Source organism: Neolamprologus multifasciatus, chromosome 15, assembly GCF_963576455.1.
Source record: "Neolamprologus multifasciatus chromosome 15, fNeoMul1.2, whole genome shotgun sequence".
Classification (NCBI taxonomy): Eukaryota; Metazoa; Chordata; class Actinopteri; order Cichliformes; family Cichlidae; genus Neolamprologus; species Neolamprologus multifasciatus.
Window position 1 is genome coordinate 10,399,886 of NC_140453.1, and position 24,035 is coordinate 10,423,920.

The following is a 24,035-nucleotide window of genomic DNA, read 5'->3' on the forward strand; positions in this document are numbered from 1 at the left end:
CTAGTTCCTGAGAGTTTCTATGTGGAATTCATTTGCATTTATTACATCTATACTTGGAGGTTAAGGCACTGCCTTCTCTTCTGTGTGATTTGCTGAATTCTTTGAAAAGACCAGGTGAATGACTGATCAGACAATTTGCAATGCACGAGTTCTTCAACTGATATAACACAGTTGCGAAGACTGTTGGGAAAAGATTTTTTCAATTGAATAACAGCTTAATGAAAATGCAATAGAGGGTATGATTTGCAGTTCATTTTCTTCTTAATGAGACCATGCATGCTGAGCTGCAGTCAAAGGTATAAAAATATAAAGACTTTGATACTGTAATAGGATCAGCACCCATCATACCTCGACGCACATCATCATTTATTACTAGCTCAGAGCGGGATTACTTGCGGGTGATGTTTGTTTACTGTGTGTGCTGATGCATATCAGTTACATTATGTTCTCTTCTAAAGTGCAAACAGTCTTTATGTGCACCTCTTACAGCAATCCTTGACCGTGTGGGTCTATAAGATGATCATTTTATTTATTTAATGATTAAGAACAAAAATCTATAACCATTAAATGTAACAGTTCAGCGCACATTCTGCTCTGCCACAGTTTGTTTGATGTAATCAGGACGAACAGTAATTTAGCAGAAAACATGGATATTTCTAGTAAATTAAAAGACATTTTTCAGCTCTTGGCACATGTTTGGCTTTTACCCATAATTCCACTATCACTTCCCTCTATGCCTGCCTCCTTCCCACCCCTCAGTCATGTGAATCCTCTTAGAGGTGGATTACTGGACTACGATGTCCACATCGAGAAGGAAAGCGAGGGCGAGAGATGGCGAGAGAGAAAAGGAGCATGAAGCGTCCAGAGTGAGAGGAACACGCAACAAAGAGAAGAAGAAAAAGACAAAGACAATGGAAAGGACCCCTTGGCCCCATGCAAGCCAGGAATGGGGTAGAAGGTGGTGTTTAGCTACACTTACTTTTCCACAGGTGCTACTATTTGTTTGTTTTTTCATATCTTCTTTTTAGTTATAGGTTATGTCTATAAAATAGTGGATAAATAGACACTTAATGAGTGGTACACTAAGTTGTCTGACTCTGTTGCTTGTCTGTCAGAGATATCTTAGTGAGTTTAAAGTGTCTTTATGGCTTTGTGAACTATATTCTTTCATTTCTATATTCTGTTTCTGTTTTCTCGTGGAATGATAATGCATGTGTTGTCTTTCTTTCGCTCCTTGCAGACAGAGCCTCACATGGTGAAGCGCACACTCCGGGTGTCCCACGCCCACTCTTGCTGACAAGGCAGGGAAAGACTAACAACCCGTGGCAGCAATGTCTCTCCTGTCCTTAACTGCCCCTCCCGGCTGGAGCATGTGCTCTGCTCTTTATATCCTCATTGTGTTGCTCCCAGAGGCCAAAACAGACGGCTTGAACGCTACCATTATCCGCAACGGTGGGGGCTCCCAGTGTGGGGAGTACACAAACCAGGTGATTACAATAACCATCTTGCAGTGATGTTCTCCAGACAATAGTAGCACAGCCTTATCACTGCAACAGCTTGCTACTTTTACCGTACACCAGAGATCCATCGGCTAGGTTAAGGAGCTTTCCATCTGAGCAGAAATCAGAATAATGTTCCCATCAAGTACATTTGAAATGCATAAAAAATATAAAAAATAATACACTAAGGTGGCAAGACACCTATTATTTTTTAAGTATATATATATTTAAGAGATTTTAGGGGGGTAATCAGAGAATTTAAGTGAGGAAAAGATAACACTGTTATGAGTTGATATAAATCTGAGATTATGTATAAGAGCATTGACAAAAACAAGTGAACAAAGACAGCGGTTGTTTCGGCTGTCTGAACCTGTCCTCAACAGGTGATGGAGAATGGGATGTGTCGCCTGGTGGCCACACTGCCTCAGCTGGACGAGCGTAGATGCCCCGATATGTTTCGCTGCACAGACGAGGTCTCTTACTGGCTGCATGAGAATGAGGAGAGGACGCAGCAGATCATGGCGCTGAAAGAGACCATCTCTGAGCTGCAGGAGGAGCTCAGGAACCATCGGCATCGTATCAAAGTCCTCGAGCTGCAGGTGCGATTTCCATTTTTATACTTAAGTTGGTGAGAGAAGAGGGGACGCTATACTTAGCAGACTCGAGTCAACCATCAGCAGGAACCCTTTTAGCTTTGATCGCTACATGGAGAATATTGTGACAGTGTGCAAACACTTTTTTTGCGCTATTATAACTTAATATGTTCTGGCTGTAGTATTAAATATAGCAACATGTGATCAAATAAGCCTTGATTGCAGTTTTATTTGAAATAAACATGTCCGCCTACGACAGGAAACGTGCTGCAGTTCTTTACTCTGATGTGGTGCTTGGTCATCAAACTGGCTTCTCTCCCAGCATGCCCTTGACCTTAGTCACTAACAGGATTACTCTACTCTTGCATGTGTTGCCTCATTCGTCTCAGTGTGAGCTTAAACAGAGACACTGGTCTGTGGCCACAGATGAAGTGGCTCGTGTCTTGTGTGTTGCACAGGAAGCACAGGACAGGGGAGAGGGCTCTGGAGTTTGTGGTGATGGGAGTTGTTGGTGGTGGTGGTGTGTCTGAGCTCTGAATAGATTAATCTGTCTTTAAGTATTACAAGTGGACTTGCTCCACACGTTTCCTGTGTGTGGTGTTCTGGGCATGTTATACCCAGAGGAGGCCCTGGGGCAAACCCAGGACATGCTGGAGAGATTATATCTTTTGGCTAGCTTGGGAACGTCTCAGTGTTCCTTCAGATGATCTGCAGAGGGTAGCTGGGGAGAGGGAGGTCTGGGCTTCTGCAGACCACATGACACTTTATGGATGGATGGATTGATCTAGATGTTGGTTTGGCAGATATTGCATGTCCTAACATGTGAATGAAGGGTTCCTGGAACAGATTGATATATCTGTCACAGGAATGTGTATGATTTATTTCCTTTATTTTTTAACTAATTTAAAAATGCACTTGTCTCAGTTGTTGCACGTCCTTTCATTCACATGTGAGTCTGTGTATTTCTATTTCAATGATTTCAGAGTGAAGAGAGGGCCCACTTGAACATCTCCTTGGAGCAGCGTTTTCATGAGTTGGAGCTGCATTACGCTGAAGCCACTACCCTGCTGCACTTACAGGGGACTCTGATCCTAGACCTTCAGGTTGTTACCATTTGGGGATATTTTGTTCAAATTTCTTCTCTCTTTTTTGCCATAAATGTTAGCAAAAGTGTTTTTGAGTGTTGGCCTCTGTTTGTATTTATGTTTAGAACCAACTACATAATCTGACACTTCTGGTGGATAAAGTAAAAAGAAGCCCCGGCTGTCTGATCAACATTGTCCGACCCAATCCTCTCATGAATGCTCACAATGCGCTGCACCCAGGTACATGCTCAAGCAATGATGTTCCAGCAGAGGGTGCCAAATACTACTTGTTGATTTTCTCTGACACTTTCTTGCCTGTTTTACTCTTCTTTCAGAGATCCAGCATGTGAGGAACTGTCCTATAGACTGTGCCTCTATCTACCACAATGGTGTCAGGAGATCTGGCCTTTACACTGTGGTGCCATCACTGGCAGGGATGCCTGTGGAAGTCTATTGCGATATGGATACAGATGGTAGGTCATGTGCAAGCAGTCCTGATTAAAGGGAAACTATGGTGGTAATTTTTAACTCCATGTTATTATTCTGGGACTCTACTGCAGTAGCACTGCATGATTTACACTCTCACAATCATCCTTGGCAAAGTCCCTGAGTTCATTTCCTGTCTAAAACAGTTTGCTTTTACCCCCACTTCCTCCTCTCTTTAAGCCAACTTTCTCCTGATTTGCTGCCCCTCAAAACAAAAGATTCAAACAGCAGGTCTGTGCTGACAGCCAGAGCTGTGTGCCTGAAATGACCATATGACATATGATCATGTCTACTCTTAGTGATATCATACAGAGCCAAGGGTAGAAATACCTGACTAAAACAGAGTATTTGGAGCAGTCTAAAGCCTGAGCTTTAACTGTGTAAACCTTCATTATTTGAAAACTTTGGACATGATTAATGTGACCATACAACACCAAATATTGTTATTCATGTGCATAACTTCAAAAGCAGCGCCATAGATTATCCATTAGTTATTTTCATCCAACACATAAATGCAATACCATTTTTGTGACCAAACCTCCTTTAAAACCAGTTCTACTTGGTACATTTGCATGAAGCCTTCACAGTTTGTCTATGGATTTAGGCTTTCTGAGCTGATACAGTCACTTTATGTGATATCAGACCGATTACTGAGATCAGAAAAATGGCCAGAGTTAAAATATGCACTGCCATTTAAAATAGCTACTTAATGTTTTTGTCAAATTGTTAAATATTCTGTACCTGACCTATAGTCATCAGCTGAACAGATGATAACCCATCAAACATGGAATGAATTTTACACTTTCTCCCAGGTGGCGGCTGGACTGTGATTCAGCGGCGATTTGATGGCTCAGTGAGCTTTGACCGCAACTGGAGGGACTACAGGGATGGATTTGGTGAGCTGCACTCAGAGTTCTGGTTAGGCAATGACCACATACATGATCTGAGTGCCCAGGGAGACTACAGCCTGCGGATTGACCTGGAAGACTGGACCAGCAAGCACAAGCATGCCCTCTACCAGAGCTTCAGGTTAGTGTCAGATGACAAACTGTGCAGACTTTCATTGGGCTGGATATTCCAAAACATACACAAGCAACTGTGTTCCTTACATGATTTCTTGCAGTGTGGAAGATGGGGAGCATCAGTACCGTCTCCATGTGTCAGGCTTCAGTGGTACGGTTCAGGACTCTTTCAGTTGGTACCACGATAAGCAGGGCTTCAGTACACCAGACAGTGGAAACATCTGCGCTGAGATCTCACATGGCGGTTGGTGGTATAACCAGTGCTTCTACGCCAACCTTAATGGAGTCTATTACAGGGTAAGGACACACAAATTACCCTGCATTTTACATTTTTAAAGACAAATTCTTATTTTCTTCTTCATCATACAGGGAGGCCATTACACTCCCAAAGGGCGAGGGCCGCTGGGTCCAGATGGAATTGTTTGGCACTCCTGGAAAGACTCTGATTATTATTCCCTACGCAAAGTCAGCATGATGATCCGGCCACGCAACTTCCAAAGCCGCTCGTCACCATAACAATGGTGAGGACACGGGAACTGGCGTCCTTGGCAGCATTTGTAGGGATGAAGATATCTGATGATCAGGACGATGATAATTACACTTTATTGTATGCTCAGGAAACGTTTTGTGTGTGGAGCAGACCTACCCGGTAACCTCTTTGCTTTTAAATCTTATGTGTCTGCGGCTGATAGCCATGTTGTATTGTGTGAATATAAACATCATCCTGTTCACTGATTATTTCTTTCCCCCCACTCACTCCTGGTAAGTGAATTCTTCCTTGTTTTATACTTCTTTTTGTACTATAGTTTGTTAACGTTGACATGTAAAATACCAGCCAAAATATATTTGTGTGATGACAAGGTTGTCTTCTAGCCACCATGTGGAGACAACCTGCAACTGGAAAGAATCACATGACACAGTTTGCTGAACGCTCTGCATGTATGTGCTTATTCCATATTTGTAATCACTCTATTGCCAGTTTTATTATTTTGGAGTTCTTCTACTGTTTTAATCAATGGGGGAAAAAAATCATTGAAATAAAAATGGTTTGATATTACTAAACAAAGTCACTTAATATCTGATACGTGCTACTGTCTCAAAGTATTAGGTCATGTGCTATCTGAAGACTCCATATACATACACATTAATGTATTAATTGTGCAATAAACACTATATATACACACTTATAAAATGTGGCTTAAAAACATGTTTCACATTCAGAAACTAGAAGCAGAGCATCCCCTCTCCCCAACTCTCCATCAAGGTCTTATCTGTAATGCATTATAAGCATCTTACATCATGTGCAGGGCATTATAATACATTTATAACACATTCCACAAGTGTTTAAATTGACAGCTTTTAACGAGGTCTAGAAAAAATTACCATTGTGGGTCATAATTTTTTAGAACTCTATAATGCTTTATACCTTCATGCCAAACATTCTGTATAGCATGCAATAGTGTTATATGGAGTTAGAGTAGACATTACATGACTTTGTCAGCTTTAAGTGACAGTACTGTATGTGCCTATTAAAAGCTGTCAATAACACAGTTATGAATACTTACACTTCTTTTTTTTTGGGGGGGGGGAGGGGGGAGATGCAGTAATTACAGCAAAAAATAAAATAAAATAATGTAATTGCCAAGTGTTTGTTTTCACACCACATGCCATATAAAAGTGACACAATCAAATCAGTCTCTGTGGCCATGGTGCCAGAAAGAGGTAGTACTGAGCAGCAAATGTGCAGCTGAGCACATGAGCAGGATGTAGCTCATGCGAGTTGGAAATTAGACTGTGCAGGACTCAGACTCCTACAGTTGGCACTTTAAAGCACTGAGTACTAAATGCACAGCACTTTCTATGCCTCGTAAGTTATGCATGACTATAGACATCTTTTTTTAATGGCATGGCATTCATTGCTGTATAATCATTCTACACATTATCTGTGTTAGTTACTTACATCGTATTGATTTAAACCTGGGGTTTCCACAGTCCATTAGCATTTCATGTTACTATAGTATGATAATATGGTATGTGTTTAGCAGATATATTCCCAAAAAGCCTCGGGATTGCAAATTATCAGTTCAAATTCTTGCAAAAACTGGAAAATAATTCTGCAAGCTTTCTATATGGTCTTGTGAAGCAATAAACACACTGCGGGTGATTCCATTTGATAAGATCTATTCATATAGCCACTGTGGCCTACATGAACAACTGCACCTGATGGCAGCGTGAAATGAGAGCAGGGTAAAAAGGGCTCTTTCACTTCCTTCACAACAAGAATTCACAAAATGCACTCTTCACACAAGCTGCCAGCTCATTCCCATTCCTGTCCATATCTACGCAAGAATCTGCTGCAGCGAATAAAGGCTTTAGTGTGAGGAAATCCGGGTGCGTAGTGTGCCGTCCCCTCCGAGTCAGAGAACAAGATGAGGGCTCTTTCAAAACACACAAAGACACACACACACACACGCAATAAATGATATCCTAATGAGTACAAATCATTGTTTAATAAATCAAACTGAATTTTTGCTTCTTTTTAAATGACACGTGTATTGCAAATAGTTCTATACATAATATATCAATTACAAGAAACCCCTGATAGGTGCAGTAGAATTTATATTTTCTAACAAAGAGTGAACAAGATTAGAGATTGATTTGAAAACTGGGCGGTGATAAGCAAAAACAAGAACATATAATTCATGGCTCTTCCAAACTCCTCTAATAGTACGAATTCTTACAGATGACTTTATTCTTGTACCATCATGTCAAACACAATGACTGCGTCAAACAATGGCAAATATTCTTTCGAAGTACTGAGAGAAAGTTAACTAGTGTGGCAGGGAAGCACTGATCCAATGACTTTTAGTTTAAATGTTTAAAAAAAAGAAAAAGAACAGAAAAGAAAAAAAGAATAGAAAAAAAAAAAGACTCATTCCAGATTCTGTTTCTTAAAATGCAAACTGCAGTGTGTGAGTATGCAGGACCTTTGGGGTGCCAACCAGGTTGACCATCTCGATTTTTCTCAAAAGGGAAAACAGGAAGAAGGTGGAGCTTCCTGTTCGCTTTTGAGGAAGTGTGGGATGAAGGGGAGCTGGGAGCTGGGAGTGGCGGTCACACACAGGGAGGACGCACACACTGCCTTTGCTAACTCTTTCAAGATTTGAATCCTTAAAGGAATGCTTCTGCTAACAATAGTGTAAATTTCTTTTTACATATAAATACTATATATGGTAACAAAATTATTCAAATGAACCTACAGTAAAGCTTGAATATATCCTGGCTGTCCTTATTGGCAGAGCGGAGAATAGCTTTGGTATTTGGCATCCTTTCCTATATGACTATTAACATGGAATAAAAGTGAAAAGCTGCAGAGCGTTACCTTGAGATAGATGGTTATGTTTGCACGTGAAGCTGTACAAAAAAACCAAAAAAAAACCAAAAAAAAAACTGTATCACGTTAAAGAATTGCCAGGGTTTGATTTCATTGCCACTATAACTACAACATGGATTTTTTCCCCCTGTCTGTGTTAAGAATTACAGCTGCTGTCACTCTTGAAGCCTTTTCAGATGTCGTTCGTACTCTTTAACATCGAAGTAGCGGATACTGCAAAGCAGGGACTGTTGGGATGAGTTGTAAAAAGAGGAGATGAGGTAAGAGAAAAACAGAAGTGAGGACAGGGGTTGAAAAATGCAAAATAAGCAAAATTATTTTGGATCTTGAGCTGGTTTAAATCTTCTCGTCTCTTAGTGCAAGACAGCCAGCGGCCGCTTTCACATTGTAGTGAACTGACTGTGCGCTTGTCTCAGCTTCGCTGCGATCTGGGGGTGGGGGTGGGGGTGGGGGGTGCAGAGGAAGACAAACGAGCATTAATACAAAAAGGTCATGTGACGCCTTCATATCGTCACTTTGGTATGAAACTACTTTCTTTCCAGGTAATAAGGAAGTGAAAAGGACAAACTGTTTCACAGTCAAATTTACTGTGAGAAATGCTCTATTAAAATGCCTTTACCGTCTCGTAAAACTTGACTTGCTCCTCCAGGTACAACTGCATGACCCTGTTGTAGTCATAGATACGGTTGCTATGGAAATGGTTCATTTCAGCTGCAGCACAAGACAAGAGAAACCACGGTGATCAGCCTGCATGCAGCGATAAAGCAAATTACTTCATTATCTGTGACCGTGCTGTACCTTGTAATGCGTAAGACATGGTGCTGGCACGTTTAGCCATGGTGACTTTGTCCTGCTGAGTAATTTTACTGGCGGCTACCAGCTTGTCACCCTCCTTCACTTTGTCTATGGCTGCCTGCAGGGACCAAAAGTAAACATAAGGCACTTTAGTCAGACTATTTAAACCTTGTATAATAATATGCGCACACTGCTACTTGTTAATTTTTGCTTCTATCTGATAAAAGGGACAGTACAACCAAAAATCAGATATGCATGTTTTTCCCCTGCTGTGCTATTTTTACCCTATCGTAGATTGTTTGAGTGTGTGTTGACCAGTTTTGGGAACTTCCGCTATAGTGATTTCTGAAAATAGTACAGGTCCCAGACATCAACAGTCGGGGGCTTCAGAGTTTTCACTTTGCAATGATAATAACTATGAAAAACAGAAATTGCTCACAAATTAGTATGGAGTGCATAGGCAATTTTCTTCTATATTACTTAGAAAGTACTTTAAAAAAGCACTGGGTCCCTCAAAAAGACTGTACATGCAAAATGTGTGTGCATACACATTCCCAAGTTTTTTGTAATCTTAGGCAAAGAAAAGGGATAATAATTAACTTGAACACTTGACATATATTGTAAAGGTGTAGTAGTGATATAGAGGCGGTGACATATTTTAAACAGGTATCCTTATACTGTAGTTGAAGGTTGAAAGTGTATGTGTTAGCATGTGGGGGTGTGTGTATATATGTAAATGTGTAAATAAAGGAAGATGTTGGTATGATGTCTGTACTATCTATATTGTAAAACACACAGCACCTCTGTTCCTATCAGATACCCCATAACGGAAAATTATCACATTCCAGCCCATTTCCTGTGGCATGGATGTTAGTGTACCTTATGGACTCCAATGGTATCTGGAAAACATCCAAGTAGTCCTTTGTATTCATTGTTGGTCTCCATGAGATGGTGGAGGTCTTTCTTGGGCTGAGAGAAAACAAAAATAGACACAAACATGAATATAAATGTAAAAAGGTAAAAGTCACCAGTACTTAAAAATAGAAGAAAGTAAAACAGGAAGGAATGCAAGAGCCTGATAAGAGAAAATACAATGAAGCCATAATTCAGTGTAGTTTTTTTTTTTTTTTAAATAGCAGTACTATATATAAAACATCATGTATTCAGAGGAACATCCAACAGGGAGACACACTGGGATGAGATGGCACAGAAATAAAACAAAATATTTAGCCAAACTATCATTTTAAATTGTAGTGCCAATTCCTTTGCTCACTATTGACGTTATTCTGTAGGAGAGTGCTGTTTGCATCCATTTTGGATAACATCAGATAAATTGGACTGGTTCCTTTTGTGCCCTGAGATGAATCCATGTCTAGTGATCGTATTTCTCCAACACTAAACCGCATCACAGGTTTCACTCAACTACAATCAGAATTCTACCAAATCACTAACAAAGTCTGCCTGGAGCAGGACAAGCTTACCAGACAAATCCTTCCTCTGGAAGCTGCTGGGACATCAAAAAGGCCAAGAATTGACTTTATTACTTTGCACACTCATCGGGTCATTCAGTCAAAAAAACAAAAAAGCCACATTGATACATGAGTCAAAGCAAAACTAAGGAAGCACAAGGAATAAGTCTGCCGTAAGCCTCTTCCTGCACAGATAGAAACTGACGAGCAGGACGCTGGGTTAAAGAGGTCAGCAACAGAGGAACTGGGAAATGCTCACAGATATTGAGACATGCAGTGAACACAGATAATGGCCACAAAAAGAAGTTGCCCCACCCCTCTCTCTTTATGGTCTGTGTGTGAGTTTTCAGACATAATCACAAGAGGAAAAGTAAGGGTAGACACATTTCTCTTACTTTTAATAGCAGTCACATTAGATTATTTTACAGCAGCGGTCAAAGTACGTACCTGCTCTGCAACCAGCTGAGCTATCTCTTCGTATGTCTTCCCAGCTGCTGTCATGGCATCGGTTAGGGCTGACTCACCTGCAGCGAGAAACACCGTTAAAATACATCCTGTTTCCCAACAGTAAATAACGAACACTCGATTTCAAAACCAAAGTCCACATAACAAATTACAGCATAGCTCTGATTGCTCCAGATGTCTCCAGCTGTAACCCGAGACATCGGTGTGACAAACACAGAACTCCTTACACCCAGGAAAATGCCTCAAGTGCTCCAAATTACACATGACGCTGAATCGATATTTGTACTCCGTACCTTGGTATCCGCTGCTGGTGAAGACAGAGGAAAGGTTTTGGAAGGCTTTGCCGATTCTCTGATACTCTTTGGGCAGAGCTATGGTGAAACAAATGAACAAAGTAACCAAGACATTTTTCCCCTCATCTTTCTAAGTTGACAAAATATTCAGAATAATGAACATTTAATGTAAATAGTAATTACAGCACAGACTTAAGGTGTGGCCTAGGCGTGCTAAACACTTATTTAGCTTGAGTGCAGTGTGAACATACGGCCTGTGCATCTCTTCCAATGTTCATGCCCCACTGTGAGGATTTCCTTCACCCCGTCATCCATGGATTTGGTAAACCTGCTAAACTGCTCACATTTCTGTTCTCTGTGAATGAGGAACACCACTGGCATGAATAACGCAATACAGTACTACACACAAGTTACATAAACACTTTTTGGTGCTATAGTTTCTCTTGGTAAAACTCACACTTCTATCAGGTCCAGGTCTGGAGCTTCAGGCTCAATTGTGGAGAAGATCATCACTCCTACTGTCTCATCCTTCTCTGCTTTTCTCTTGCCCATCTTCCAGTCCTGTAACAATCAATTGTTTTAATTAAAAAAGAAATAATTATTGCCACAAAATAAGCCCCAACCCTAAACTATTAGTAATAACAATCTTAGTTTTGATCTGCAACATTTGGCTGAAAGAAAGCAGAATTAACTTCCTGCGGATGTTTGCTACTGCTTTGCAGTTTATAGTCGTGGCCGGAAAAGGGTTTCTGCGATACTTTATAAAGTCAAACTGAAGCTGAGTTTGCACTTTTTGAACAGACATTTCAGTCTGGTGTTGTAATAATTAGCGTAATAATTATCAAGTTATGGTCAAAATCATAACCGGCAAATTCAGTTCATTTGGGGCACAATTAATATTTATGACAATGTTAAAGAAATTCCTTCATGCCTTTCCAGAGACAAGACTTCCATACAGAAGGCTGGGCAACCAGACAACTATGGGAGTCCATATCCAGCTGTTTCTGCATGGTTTTAATTAGTTTTTGCTAGTTAGGCAGTCTGTCTAGTCTAGAATTTACATCTGTGAGCAATTAACTGATTAAATGGAACTGCTAAACAGCACCACAAGGTGATGCCTTCCTGTGCGGAGGTCCCAATCCTGGATGAATGGGAGGATTGTGTCAGGAAGGGCATCCAGTGCAAAATCTGTGCCAAATCAAACATGCAGATCCATCGCTTGGGAAATAAGGGCTCAGCCAAGAGTACCTTTTTAGTTGTACACCAACATGGACACACGTCACCTCAGTCAACTGACAATAGCTAGTTATTCTGTAGTTATATATTCCATATTATTTTGTTACATTAGCTTTAAATAACTAACTGACACCCCAAATCATTCATGTAAGACTGATTTCAGCAACACAGTCTTAGAACACATACTCAAAGACCTTAAAAGATGGGAAGTGGGTGTATCAGTTTACCTTCTCATCCTTGTAGGTGACGAAAAGCTGAAATACTTCACTGCTGGAAATAACGGGGTGCCTGCACATCCTGGTCATCCAACCCTGTAACCGCTCCATACGCATCTTAATAAACTCTTCCTCGAAACGGCCTTTTAAAAGAGATCAATGCGTAAAGAACGGAAAGAACAAATATATTCAGCCATACGCATTTATTGGCTAGTTACCTACCTGTAACCTGCTTATCTGGTAAAGAAGGGATGGGAATGGCTGACCCAAATTTTTCCAGAAGCCTTTCATACAACCAGTCAAAGTGTTTATATCTGTGATTGACGGGCCGGTTTGTGGTCTGCATGCCAGGGGAAAAAAAAGAACAGCTTCCATTAAAGGAAGTAAAGATATACATTTCAGTCCTTCTTATATTTATGCGTCTAAAGATTAGCTTAGTGCATTTAGTTGATTTGATAACCTAAAAAATAGCTCTTGGATACTTACACTGGGTGTGACTTGGTACTCAATGTAGCTCTTGAGGCCATACATCTTTGAGCCTTTTTTGGGATCAGCTACAACACAGTCTAGCTGGGCTTCTGGGTAAGACCACACTGGACCAACTTCTCCCGTCTGAGCACAAAACATGAAGGTTCAGAAGTCTACTGCGCCAGACAAACATATGGCAAGCTGGCAAAAGATGCTACAATACTACTTTATATAAAGGCGAATATCTCTACAGAAATAATTTAGCCATAGGTTTTTAATTATGACTGGTGACTTCTGTGTAATAACTTAATAAGACGCATGTTGATGTTCTAACAGAACTAAAGAAAAACACAAAAAAAACCATTTTTGGAGATGACCTACATAAATTGGAAGCCTGTCTTTGCCCTTTACAAGCTGCTTGCAAAGGAGGTAAAGCTCCGGACCCGACTTGGAGAACCCAGGGAACCTGCTCAAAGACACAAGACAAAATTTCCTGATTAGTCTTGTGTAGAGCAGTTATTTGATACGATGTTACCGTCATTAGAACAAGATTACTCTGTGCTGCTGCAACTCAGTTTATTATTATCTACAGTAAGAGTCTGAACACACTTTGGCTGAAGTAAATTCTGCTGTCCAAACTCTGATCAGCAGCTCAAACTGTACAGTGCATCTTATTTTATGTTAAAAGCTGATTTGAAGCCAGGCACATTACTGACTTATTAACTCTTACTTGTTGAGGGAGATTTTCATTGAAGTTGCATGTGATCCGCCCCTCTGCAGTGCTCCACTTTCTCCGGCTTCTGACTCAGCATAACCAGTGGATTTCATGTCATCCCATTCATCGTCCCACTCGTCATCCTCTGCCCCTGAGGTAAGATTCGTGTACACCAAGTTGTTTTCAGATCACATGCACAAAAAAGCACTGTGTACAACTATTATACTACATTTATAGATGTTCCTACTACAAGAGCTGTGTGAAAATTCACACCTTAATGCTTCACTGAGCTTTACTTAGTGTGGGTCTAAATATAACATAACAGATTTTTCTTGAGATAGAGGAGTCAGTTGTTTGAGCATGAGGGCATGCAGCACACATCTATATCAGAAGCAATGCAAATCTATTAATGGTTCTCATGCTTTAAGATTTTAAGCATCATCACTCTCATTTTCAATTAAATGGCTAAAAATATTGCACACTGCAAAGCTTAAATTTGTCCTTCAGTACGTCTCATTTGTGAAAATAGTGCATGCATACTGAACCAGACATGATATCTAGATCATTGTTTTTGTCAGAAGCTGCACACTTCATTTCAAAGCAGGCTTCAAAATGCATTGACACAGTTCAAAGCAAAAAAAGGGCTAAGCATGATTTGTTAGGATTGGTGCTAACCAGACCATGAAAGTCTGAATCAGGCAGCAGGCGGTAAGAGAAAACATTTCCACATATACATATAGCTGCACTGTTCCAACACTGCCTTTCAAAGCCAAACTTGGAGACTATATAATAACTTAGTTAAAACTGAAACTGGCATGTAAAATATCATATTATACTAACAAATCACACTGGATAAAACAGCAAAGAAAATACACAAAAATACCCCATAAATGACAGCAACTTTCATTCTATCTCCACGTTGGCCTGCCGAATCACATTTACTCATTAATTTTCATTTTTGTTTTTTGTGTCCTTGTGTCCGATCAGTTAGTTGAGACATGTGTGTTGTGTATGTGTGCCTGTTCACTGCTGATAACGCTACTGCTCCAACCCCCACAGACAAGCACAGGAGGACAAGCTCAGACCCAGTTCAACTCCTTTTTACTGCAATCGGATCACAATCAAACTGAAAACGAAACACTACAAAAGGCAAAGCAAATGTGCTGCCGTGGTCTGCCACCTGCTCCAAAGCGAGTTGACCAACTAGGGGTAAACACTTGGGGTATATTTAACCTACTACTAAGCCACAGCCTCAGCCATTCTCCTCCGCTATCTATCAGTAAATTTAAAATGCCATAAAGGTAAACGATTAAGAAAGGCAGCAAAGGTAGTCCTGCCAAAAGTGTTCTTGTATAAATCTACAAATATTTAAAAGTTTATTCCTGCACCACTCACCAAAGTCTATAACTGAAAACTATATCTCTGTTTAGTTACTGATCTCTATCTGTGCAGGGCGTCTAACAAAGCTCCTCCAACCTCCTCTTATACAAAGATAATATTGTTAGTCTCAAACTGTACACGCATGCTTTAAAAGAAATGTTTCTTTCTTCATATTATTGGCAGTCCACACACAAAAATGAGCAACAGGCTTCCAAAAAGCAATAAACGGAATACCTGTGTAATCAATAAGGTAAGGATATGGGTAGATGTCTTTAGCAAGAGAGAAACAGAGGAAAAGTCTGTTAATTTCCCCTCTGACCATTTTTCCAATGTACTATTTTTTTTATGGTTTTTTTTTTTTGGGGGGGGGGGGGGGGTTACAAAAGAAAGTGAAAAATTTAAAAAGCAGCTCAAGCAATTTATCCTTCTGAGTCATGAGTGAGGCACAATTTTCCACAGTCTAGAGAAAACAGAATCATGATTTGACCGTTCTGTCCCCGTGCTGGAGCTTCTCTCTGTGGCGGGACTGCACAAGTAAGAAAAACCACATCGAGGAGTTACAGTCACTGCAAATCTGTGAAAATCTGAGTCACGTAGTATTTTCAAATACAGTATGTGGAGTTCAAGATTACAGGTTCTACTGTACATAGCATGCATTTCTGTTCATATCAGATAACATGAAGGACAGGATATATATGACGCAAACACATTTCACTGGCTGCTCAATAAAAAAATCATAATTGCAATTTTAAGATTTGTTTCCATAACATCTATTTCTCACGACACGGGAAAAGAAACATCCAAAATATACATCTGGGTGTTCTTCCTAAATCACATATTATTCATTTTTCCTCATACACTCAGCCAGAAATCCTTATTTCAGTAGCACTTTTTTCACAGTAGGACTTTTTCCATATATAAAAAGCCTGACCTCTTGAACATCTTATCACTGAAAACAAAGAGTCAATGGACTTTTTCCAACTACTGACAGCAGTTTGTGATTTGTGGAGTAATAAAAACACTTGGTATATCAATTTGTCGCAACAACAGTTAAAGAACTTTAAACACCATGTTATCCAATGGTCTGAAAAAATATGCTAAATTAAACACATAATGCCTCACTTGCATATCTAAAAATGAGCTGTTCAGAAAGCATGATTCAAAAACAAAACACTTGATAGCAAGCATGACTCAAAAATTTAACACAAAGCTTAATTTATCTTTTGTATTACCACGGAGGCATTCTCAAACTCGCAAGTTGTTGTCTGTTTGTAATTCAAACACCTTTAACCAGCCGAGCTCAAAAACTCATGCAGAATCACTAAAAAGCACCAAAGACTGTTTGAAGCAACAACCTTTATCACATCAACCAATGTGATTGCAACAAAACAACCTAACTAATCAACGTGAGCCTGGCTGTTTGATGCATTAAGTGCGAGGGACTCTGAAGTCACTCGTGTTTGTAGAACTGCTCCCTCCCCTGCAGCCATATATACAGTACAGCTTATGCAGAAGAACAGTTTAACAAGTAAAGAGTGAGCTAAACTGTTTCACGAGGTAGTGTGATGAGCCAAAACCATTGCATGACTTTACCTTTCCTGTAACCACATTAAGACTAGGAGTGGGGGAAAAAATCGATACTGTGTAGTATCGTGATATTTTGTTTGCTAATAATGTATCGATACAGGGACAGCAGAAATCGATATTTTGTTACAAAAAAGGTATTTGTGCTCTGACTTCAGAGCATGTTGATCCTTTTTCTGAGCAAGAATCCTGACATTCCTTCACTGTCCAAATGTGTTTAACTTTTTTTTTGCAGCAATAAACATGTTTTATTTTAATTAAGTTTAAAACGTTTTTATTTAATGTAAAATTATATTTTGTTTTAATTTACTTTCAAATTCTTCAGTTGCTGAAGGGGCTGCATAGTTTTCACAAATTGCATAGTTCAGAATAGCTATAATTGTACCAGATGGTTGCGTTCAGTTAAGTTGGACTAGACTGTAATACAAACCGTTCAGTTTGTCAACAATAAAACTGAAATGAGAGAAAGACTGAGTGTGAGACTTTGATATTAGATAAAATGAATATTGGTAAAGTTTACCTTTATGTACAGAATCTGAATATCGCAAAATATTTTAAAAAATTGCAATAATATCGTATCGTGCGTTAAGTATTGTGATAATATCGTATCGTGGGATGTATGGTGATTCCCACCTCTAATTAAGACGTTAAAAATTGCAGTGAAAATGAAGCTTACATACTTCAGAATGACATAAACACAGTAGCATGCAAGTATTGCTACAAAAGAAAAAGTTGAAATTTCAAACTATCAAAAGATATTACAGTGATTTTTATGATAATAAAAGGTTTACATTATACTTCTAACAATAGGACAACCATGGTTCCTGAAGCTATCTGGGGTTTTTTTTTGTTTTTTTTACCTGGGCCTTGGTAAGCCTGAGGGTGACCATGTGATACAGGGGCCCAGGGGTCAGGAGCGCTCTTCCCAGTCTGTGTGCCCTCTGGATTAGATGCCCAGTTGTTGGTGGAGTCCCCTGATGGGTCCGCGTTCCACGCCGACCACGGATCATTACCATTAGTAGCCTGCAAAAGTGAAACAGAACTTGTGAGGAATGGAAGACGGGCGGTAATAACAGATCAAACGCGAGAAGAAGAGATGGTGCAGAGTCAAGTCCAGTCCTGTTTGGAGTCTGTTTAATGAGAAGTTGACAGCAGTTTCAAAACAACATCCTTTTCCAAACATTTGATGAGGACCAGGCTTCTCTGAGGGAATCTGCTAAGAGATAAATCAGCCCGGCAGTGAGTGTGCTGCTGTACAGAAGGGTTAACTGAAAAGATGAAAATAATACCCGATAATCTGGAGAAAGAGGCACATGCTTGCATAAAAAAACTTCCATTTGTGTTTTTACACAACCTATTTTTGTTTTTACAGCATTTAAAAATGCTCAAAATGCAGCATGCCATGCTTGCAAGGCAGGCATATACACAATTCTAACAACTCGAAGGCATGCAAAAACACTGCTGTTGTGTGTTTCTCTTCTGTAGGTTAAAAAAAACAAATCACTGAAAAAATAAACAGGCAAACTACTCAAATGACATTAACAAGCAAGTGCATTGAGGAACAACACTCTAAGAGCATGTGCTTTTAAATTTTGCAGCTCTTATACTTCTCATTACAGAGCAGCACTTAAAAAAGTGATTATTACTGATATTTGCATAATTTTCATCATGATTTCTGGTACAAGCGTGTGTTCTGGCCGGATGATTTGTCAGTGTGATTAGTAAAATACATGTGGGGATCATGAACTCTTTTACCACCGATTCATATGGTTTTTCTTTTCTTTTTTAACAGTGTGTGGGTGCTGATTGGTGGAATGTCTTGTCTTGTGCTGAAGTGCAAGGTGAATGGAGAAGTTGAGATCATGCTTTTTGCAGGCAGTAAGGGTTGCAGGGGAATTTGCCAAAGAAGACCAATCAGAGAGGATCGTTTGGGCAAAGAATGAGTGAGGGCGGGAGGGCTTGGGTTCATGCTTTTAGGCCACTCCCACCACCCCAAACTCACGGTTACCTCATCAGGGGACGAAAGGTAGGGGGAAACTGGGGTGTCGGGGGTTTCCGGCTGGGGACTCAAGCCCCCAGCATCCACCTTGAGGGGACGGGGAGGGGGAAACAAAGGTGACATCATCACAAAGCGCCAGATGTGACAGTATACACTGTGCAGGGCTTTTTGTTAAAGTGATATAGATGTGTCAGAGGAACAATAGCCGACACATTTCCTGCTTTACCTCACTTGCTGAGCCGCAACATATTTTTACTGATCCAGCAGTATGTTCACTATTGTGGAACTTCCTGCCTGCTAACTGAAGATTTTGGTGGACTGCATATCGTTTAAAAATGACATGACAAAGATGAATATCTCCCACACCAGCTGGTCTCACTTCTGCATCTCTGGGGTTGACGGGATGCATTAACGTCAATACATTTTTGCCATCGCTCACTTCTGCTTTTTGATTGTTTTCTGTAGCGTAACCCTAGCATATATCATTTTTGAAGGGGAGAATGGAAGCACGCCAGGTGCACCGCTCTATATTTTGTACACCTACTTATCCAGCATTGCACTAGACTTGTGAAATTGAGAAATCTTCAATGGCTGAACGCATTACCTGGTTTTGTGCAGGTGTTGATGCAGGTGCATATGCATCAAAGAAGGACAGGTCTGAAGCTGCAACATTTCCTAAACTTGGAGTAGGTGCTGCAGCTGATGGGAACACAGAAAACTGCTTATTGAGCTGCAAATCAAGAAAAAAGAAAAAAAGACAATGGAAGAGAGAAAAAAAATCCCATTAGTGATCAGATCCAGACATTCCAGCATGATCTAATGAATTTTAAAGGTGCATCCTCATGCGGTAATGTGATCGTCTCATTTTTCACTCGTGGCTTTGTGAAACAGGGTTTTAATTTTCTCAATCTTTCCAAAAAACAGCAGTGTGATTGAAAAACAGACTGAGTTCTGGTGTTTTTCATGAGGCATTACATAAGCTACAAGTGCAATTGTCATCTGTGGGTTTTATATGATTTGGACACAGAATCAAAACAGTCCGGGAGCAGCTGGGGAGGTAACTGGAGGTCAGACAAACAAGCACGCACCCACCAAAATTTGCAAAGTTAAGCAGATGTTTAATATCAATGCCTCTCACCCTCACACACAATCGTTAGCTCGTGTGGTAAGTGTTTACAGTTGTTAACATCACAGACTTTAGTTTTAAACAACTCTTTCTGTGTCTGTAAATTTCTTCAGAGTGAATCATATCCTCCACATGAAGTCAGAGTTACTGGCTCAAGCCATACACCCGCGCGCACGCACGCACACACACACACACAAACACCCAAATCAGCAAAACCCTGAATGAGGCACATCCTGTTGTGACTTTAGTTTCACGTAAGAGATGGCACCACAGTATGCAGATACATCTTTGTCTGTGACGAGGTGTCTATGAAATGTCTAGCTGATTAATGTTCCACTGCACCCACGGTACATCATGACCTCGGTACAGAATGTTTTGTTTTCGTTTCGTTTTTTTCTTGCTTAATTTTATGTGAAGTAAAGTCTCTTTGAATATTCTATGGGGTTTGAAAGCTCTGCTGGCATCTCCTCCATACTCTTCACATCAACAGACACAATATAACTCACTTCAATGTAGTCTTCAGGAACCAGTCCCACCTCCCCTCTTGAGTTCTGTGCTTCCACCCAGCCACCTCCAATACTCTGAAAGAGAGACCCAGCTGCATATTAGTTACAGGAAAAAAATACAAGGCACGTACTTAGGTATTTCTCCCTTCAGGATGTTAGTTTAATAGCCAATAACCAGATAGATTTTTCATTTTACTAAGTCAGTTAATGTTTTAGTTACTTACTTTTTAAAATTTGTTAAAAGTAAAAAGTAACTGTAAATTATTTGAATCACATTTACAAAGAAATGTTTCAAAGTACAAAATGTTTTGTCTACAATGTTTCTCTCCGACTACTACTTCTTTAAATGCCACATATTTGTGTAATATGTCCAGTCCTATGGTCAGTTGTTACACTAAGGCCACAATACCACAACATAATGTTCTGAAGAACATTATGTTGTGGTATCAACATTTGAAGAAATTCTGCTTCACATTTTTAAGTAACCTCAATGCCAAAAACTGAAGACGAAGGTAATAATGTAGCACATAGCTTCTGAACGGCTTCTGATTTACTTTTCATGCACAGGTCGTATTACTACAAATCCAAAGAGAACCACATCTTTCCTAAAAAATATCCTTTCAATGCAACAAATGTTGCTTGGCTGATATGAAGCTCGCACATTTTTTTCAGTCCTGCTCGACCCACAGACAAAACGTGTACTTTTAACTTGGAAGTCTAACTCTCCACTTACCTTTGCGCACTGGATTAAGGAGAAGTTATTTTATATACAAATGGAAGAATCACTTACCCATAAACCAAATACTCCAGATAGATTTAACAGGTGATGGGGGCTTTCCTTTAAAGACACCATATTATCTCTATATTTTTCTCTCTGCTCAATAGTGTGTGAAACTTTATTTATATATTTGAGTTAAGTTTTCTTAATGTCAATACTGTCGAAGCATTTGCATCATCTTCAATTCCCTATTTATATTTTAAAGGTCTGGTAGCCTGGTAGCCTCCTGCTTATTTTTTGTGTTTGTGTCTATTGTGGCAACATATGTATCCTTTACTTTTTCTTTTTTTTTTTTTCTTTTTTAATTGCTTTGATTAATATCTTCACTGCTTACAAAGCTGTCCTGCAAGAACTTTATCCTGTACCTTACATTTTTAAGGGAAGCTGTATGGTAACTAAAACAGGCTCAGTAAAAACTTGTACATATGCAATAGCCTATACACAAAAACTACATGTCACCTGTGGGAACCCAACAGATTGTTTATCAGTCACACTTGGATTTGACTCATTGTGAGTCAGATCTCGAGCTTACCATTTAAACATCATTTAAATGTTTAGTACCAAGCAAAAAAGAAATAAACAGGTAAGCCAGGTATGTACACACCTGAGACAAATTCCTCTTCAGTGAAGTTGATGAAAAATAAAAGTTCTGATACGCTGAGTCCTGATAGCCATGACACAGACATCGATTGGAAAACTATGTAGGACAGCACTTAACCAGTGACCTTTGAACTGTTTGTGGCTGGCAGCAATGACATCATGTTTGCTTTCTGGGGTTTTTTTTTCACCTCTTGTCCTTCCTTCTTTTGTCCACATTTGTGACACACATGACAACGTGAGGTCATGTGCTTTAAGTTTTTTGTTTTTAAATTGGAAGATCCGCACTAAACATTTGATCCCGGACTAATGTATGCAATGTTGTTGTAGGCAAAGTAATTAAAAAATGATGGTATCCACAACACAAGCAAGTTTTATGATTTAATGATTACAGGCAGATGCAAAAAAAAAAAAAAAAAACCACACACACACACTGAATTAAAAACTTATATCGTACACGTCACATCTAGACAGCTTCTTTACAGCTGAGAGCGTGAGACTTTACCCCTGATGCTAAACAGATGGAAAGTAGAGCAGTGTTTGTATCATTTACCTGATTGGTGATAGTAATTGTCTCGCCTTCTTTCACTGACAACTCATTGTTTCCAGGCTCAGCAGTGAAGTCGTATAAAACCTGTGCCTGCAGACAACAACAACAAAAAAAGTTCTAAGGTTTACTAGATAACTGATTAACAAACTTCAGACTTATATGAGGCCATAGTGAAACAGGCCAAACTTGTTCTTGGTATAGTATGCTTACTCTCAACTAAATTCTTGCATCAACCAAAACACGGGCAGACCCACAACGTTACCCAGTTCAGCTTAATACAGGAGCCAACAAGGTCTCTCACAGTGACCCACATGTACTAATCTGTCATTCCTCCATGGCCCCAGAGAAACTCACACACACACACACACACCTATCTATCTATCCATCTATACTCATGAATGAATTTGAGACAGTAGACGGAAACCTTTCCAGTATGTTGTAAGTTAAATAAGCACAAACCCACACACAAAGTGTGTGGGGAAATTGTTCATTAACCATCGAGATGGAATGCAAGGCTATTAGGAAGCCATCAAAATAACATTTGTTTCAGTGTCCACCAACCACCACCCTGCAGTCCAGGAAGCTGGATGAGGTTTTTGAACAGAAGCATCATACCAGAAAATGACAATAAATGTTTTCATGTCTGCTGATGATCTTAAAAAAAAATCAAACTGAATTATCAGGTCGTTATGTCGTTGGTCCCTCACATATATGTTTTTTACTGTGCTGACTGCTGCATTTTTTATTAACACCATTTATTTTATTTTATTAAGGATTACTTAAAATAAAAAGCAGACCTGTGTTATTATTCTCAGTAGGATTTTTTGCATATCATAAACCATATCTAGAGTAGAGGGGATATTTAACTTCTTAGTTTTACGTACGGTTTATCTTTATACACACTCTGCTTCACGTACCATTTCCGGTACCCCTAAAAGAACACTCATTAGGTCCAAATGCGAACAATACTATGAGCAAAATTTTCGTGTTTACAGTGCTGCAGCTACATTTATGGCCCTGTAGTCCTCACCTAAGGTAAACAGTAGTCACATATATGGTACGAACAGTGTTTTGAGAAAAAACTGCATTTCCCAGAATTCCGCGGAGGCAGCTATGACCCACAGTGGAAAGGTAGTAAAATGTCACAAGACACTTCGTTAATGAGACACATTTTCCATGTATAGCAAAAGCATTCGTTTCTCACTGAGCGCATACAGATGTGCGACAAGAGCCATAACGCTTTTAAAGCAGACTCCCTAAATGCTTTCAGTCTTAATGCAAAGCTCACCGAGTGAAGTCTTCACTGTAAAACTAATGCGAGAAACTACACTTCTGACTGTCCAACTCTACAGCCCTCAGTATTGGTGAAAAACAAGCTCCAGGGGGAACCCAAGAAGCCAGCGTAGTCGTGCTGGGGCTTTAAGAGAAGCCCAGGAAAGTTGTCAAACCCACCTTTTGCGCCATTATCGAAGCATTGATCAATCATTACAAAAACAGGCCCTGTAGTTTTCAGGATTTCCAGTCCTCAGCTGGACATTTCCTCCGCGCTTCTCTTCAACTGGAGGCGAAGCAAACACGATAACTCCTCCCGGTGGAAAGCCGCCGCGACAAAGGCATTAACACATGACTTAAAAACAGTAGGTCGTTTAAAAACTCAAAAAATCCGAGAAAACGAAAGGTGGGAAGGAGACCAGCTGAGTGCGACTACCAAGTTTGAAGCGCGTAAAGAGCTGCTGACAGTACGGAGGAGGGAGTGACCTGCAACACGCACAGAAACCGG

The 24,035-nt window shown here is 39.9% G+C and overlaps 2 protein-coding genes and 1 long non-coding RNA gene across 6 annotated transcripts; 1 reads left to right on the forward strand and 2 right to left on the reverse strand.

The window, feature by feature from the left end:
* The first annotated feature begins 784 nt into the window (after nt 1-784).
* On the forward strand, nt 785-7,600 carry LOC146501622 (angiopoietin-related protein 1). The gene is made up of 9 exons (XM_085133362.1): nt 785-989; nt 1,241-1,487; nt 1,883-2,098; nt 3,076-3,195; nt 3,303-3,417; nt 3,513-3,650; nt 4,476-4,692; nt 4,787-4,982; nt 5,055-7,600. Exons 2-9 carry the CDS (start codon nt 1,332-1,334, stop codon nt 5,199-5,201), a joined length of 1,305 nt encoding a protein of 434 aa, XP_084989488.1. The 5' UTR covers nt 785-989; nt 1,241-1,331; the 3' UTR covers nt 5,202-7,600.
* Nucleotides 7,177-24,035, reverse strand: snx9b (sorting nexin 9b). 4 transcript variants are annotated; one of them, XM_085133358.1, is made up of 19 exons: nt 23,708-24,035; nt 22,259-22,345; nt 20,331-20,405; nt 19,303-19,428; nt 18,708-18,785; nt 17,560-17,722; nt 13,751-13,886; nt 13,402-13,489; nt 13,039-13,164; nt 12,775-12,892; nt 12,565-12,695; nt 11,559-11,662; nt 11,353-11,456; nt 11,102-11,179; nt 10,791-10,867; nt 9,754-9,843; nt 8,878-8,992; nt 8,699-8,790; nt 7,177-8,507 (listed from the first exon to the last, which is right to left on the reverse strand). In XM_085133358.1, exons 1-19 carry the CDS (start codon nt 23,717-23,719, stop codon nt 8,460-8,462), a joined length of 1,848 nt encoding a protein of 615 aa, XP_084989484.1. In that variant the 5' UTR covers nt 23,720-24,035; the 3' UTR covers nt 7,177-8,459. The 4 variants fall into 4 exon arrangements, with proteins under 4 accessions (XP_084989484.1, XP_084989485.1, XP_084989486.1 ...); XM_085133359.1 differs by having other exon boundaries at nt 13,402-13,486; nt 23,708-24,034; XM_085133360.1 differs by lacking the exon at nt 18,708-18,785 and having other exon boundaries at nt 23,708-24,033.
* On the reverse strand, nt 15,493-17,553 carry LOC146501624 (uncharacterized). Its single transcript, XR_014869445.1, has 2 exons — nt 16,642-17,553; nt 15,493-16,595 (listed from the first exon to the last, which is right to left on the reverse strand). It is a non-coding gene; the product is annotated as an uncharacterized LOC146501624 (long non-coding RNA).

What these genes read in the sequence shown, in the direction of transcription:
- LOC146501622 (XM_085133362.1), top strand. Translation starts at nt 1,332, where the DNA reads ATGTCTCTCCTGTCCTTAACTGCCCCTCCCGGCTGGAGCATGTGCTCT. An exon ending in GTGGGGAGTACACAAACCAG is followed by an intron (nt 1,488 to 1,882) that starts GTGATTACAATA and finishes TGTCCTCAACAG; the next exon opens with GTGATGGAGAATGGGATGTG. An exon ending in TCAAAGTCCTCGAGCTGCAG is followed by an intron (nt 2,099 to 3,075) that starts GTGCGATTTCCA and finishes CAATGATTTCAG; the next exon opens with AGTGAAGAGAGGGCCCACTT.
- snx9b (XM_085133358.1), bottom strand. An exon ending in ACCTTTCGTCCCCTGATGAG is followed by an intron (nt 17,723 to 18,707) that starts GTAACCGTGAGT and finishes TCACTTTTGCAG; the next exon opens with GCTACTAATGGTAATGATCC. An exon ending in ATGAAAATCTCCCTCAACAA is followed by an intron (nt 13,490 to 13,750) that starts GTAAGAGTTAAT and finishes TGTGTCTTTGAG; the next exon opens with CAGGTTCCCTGGGTTCTCCA.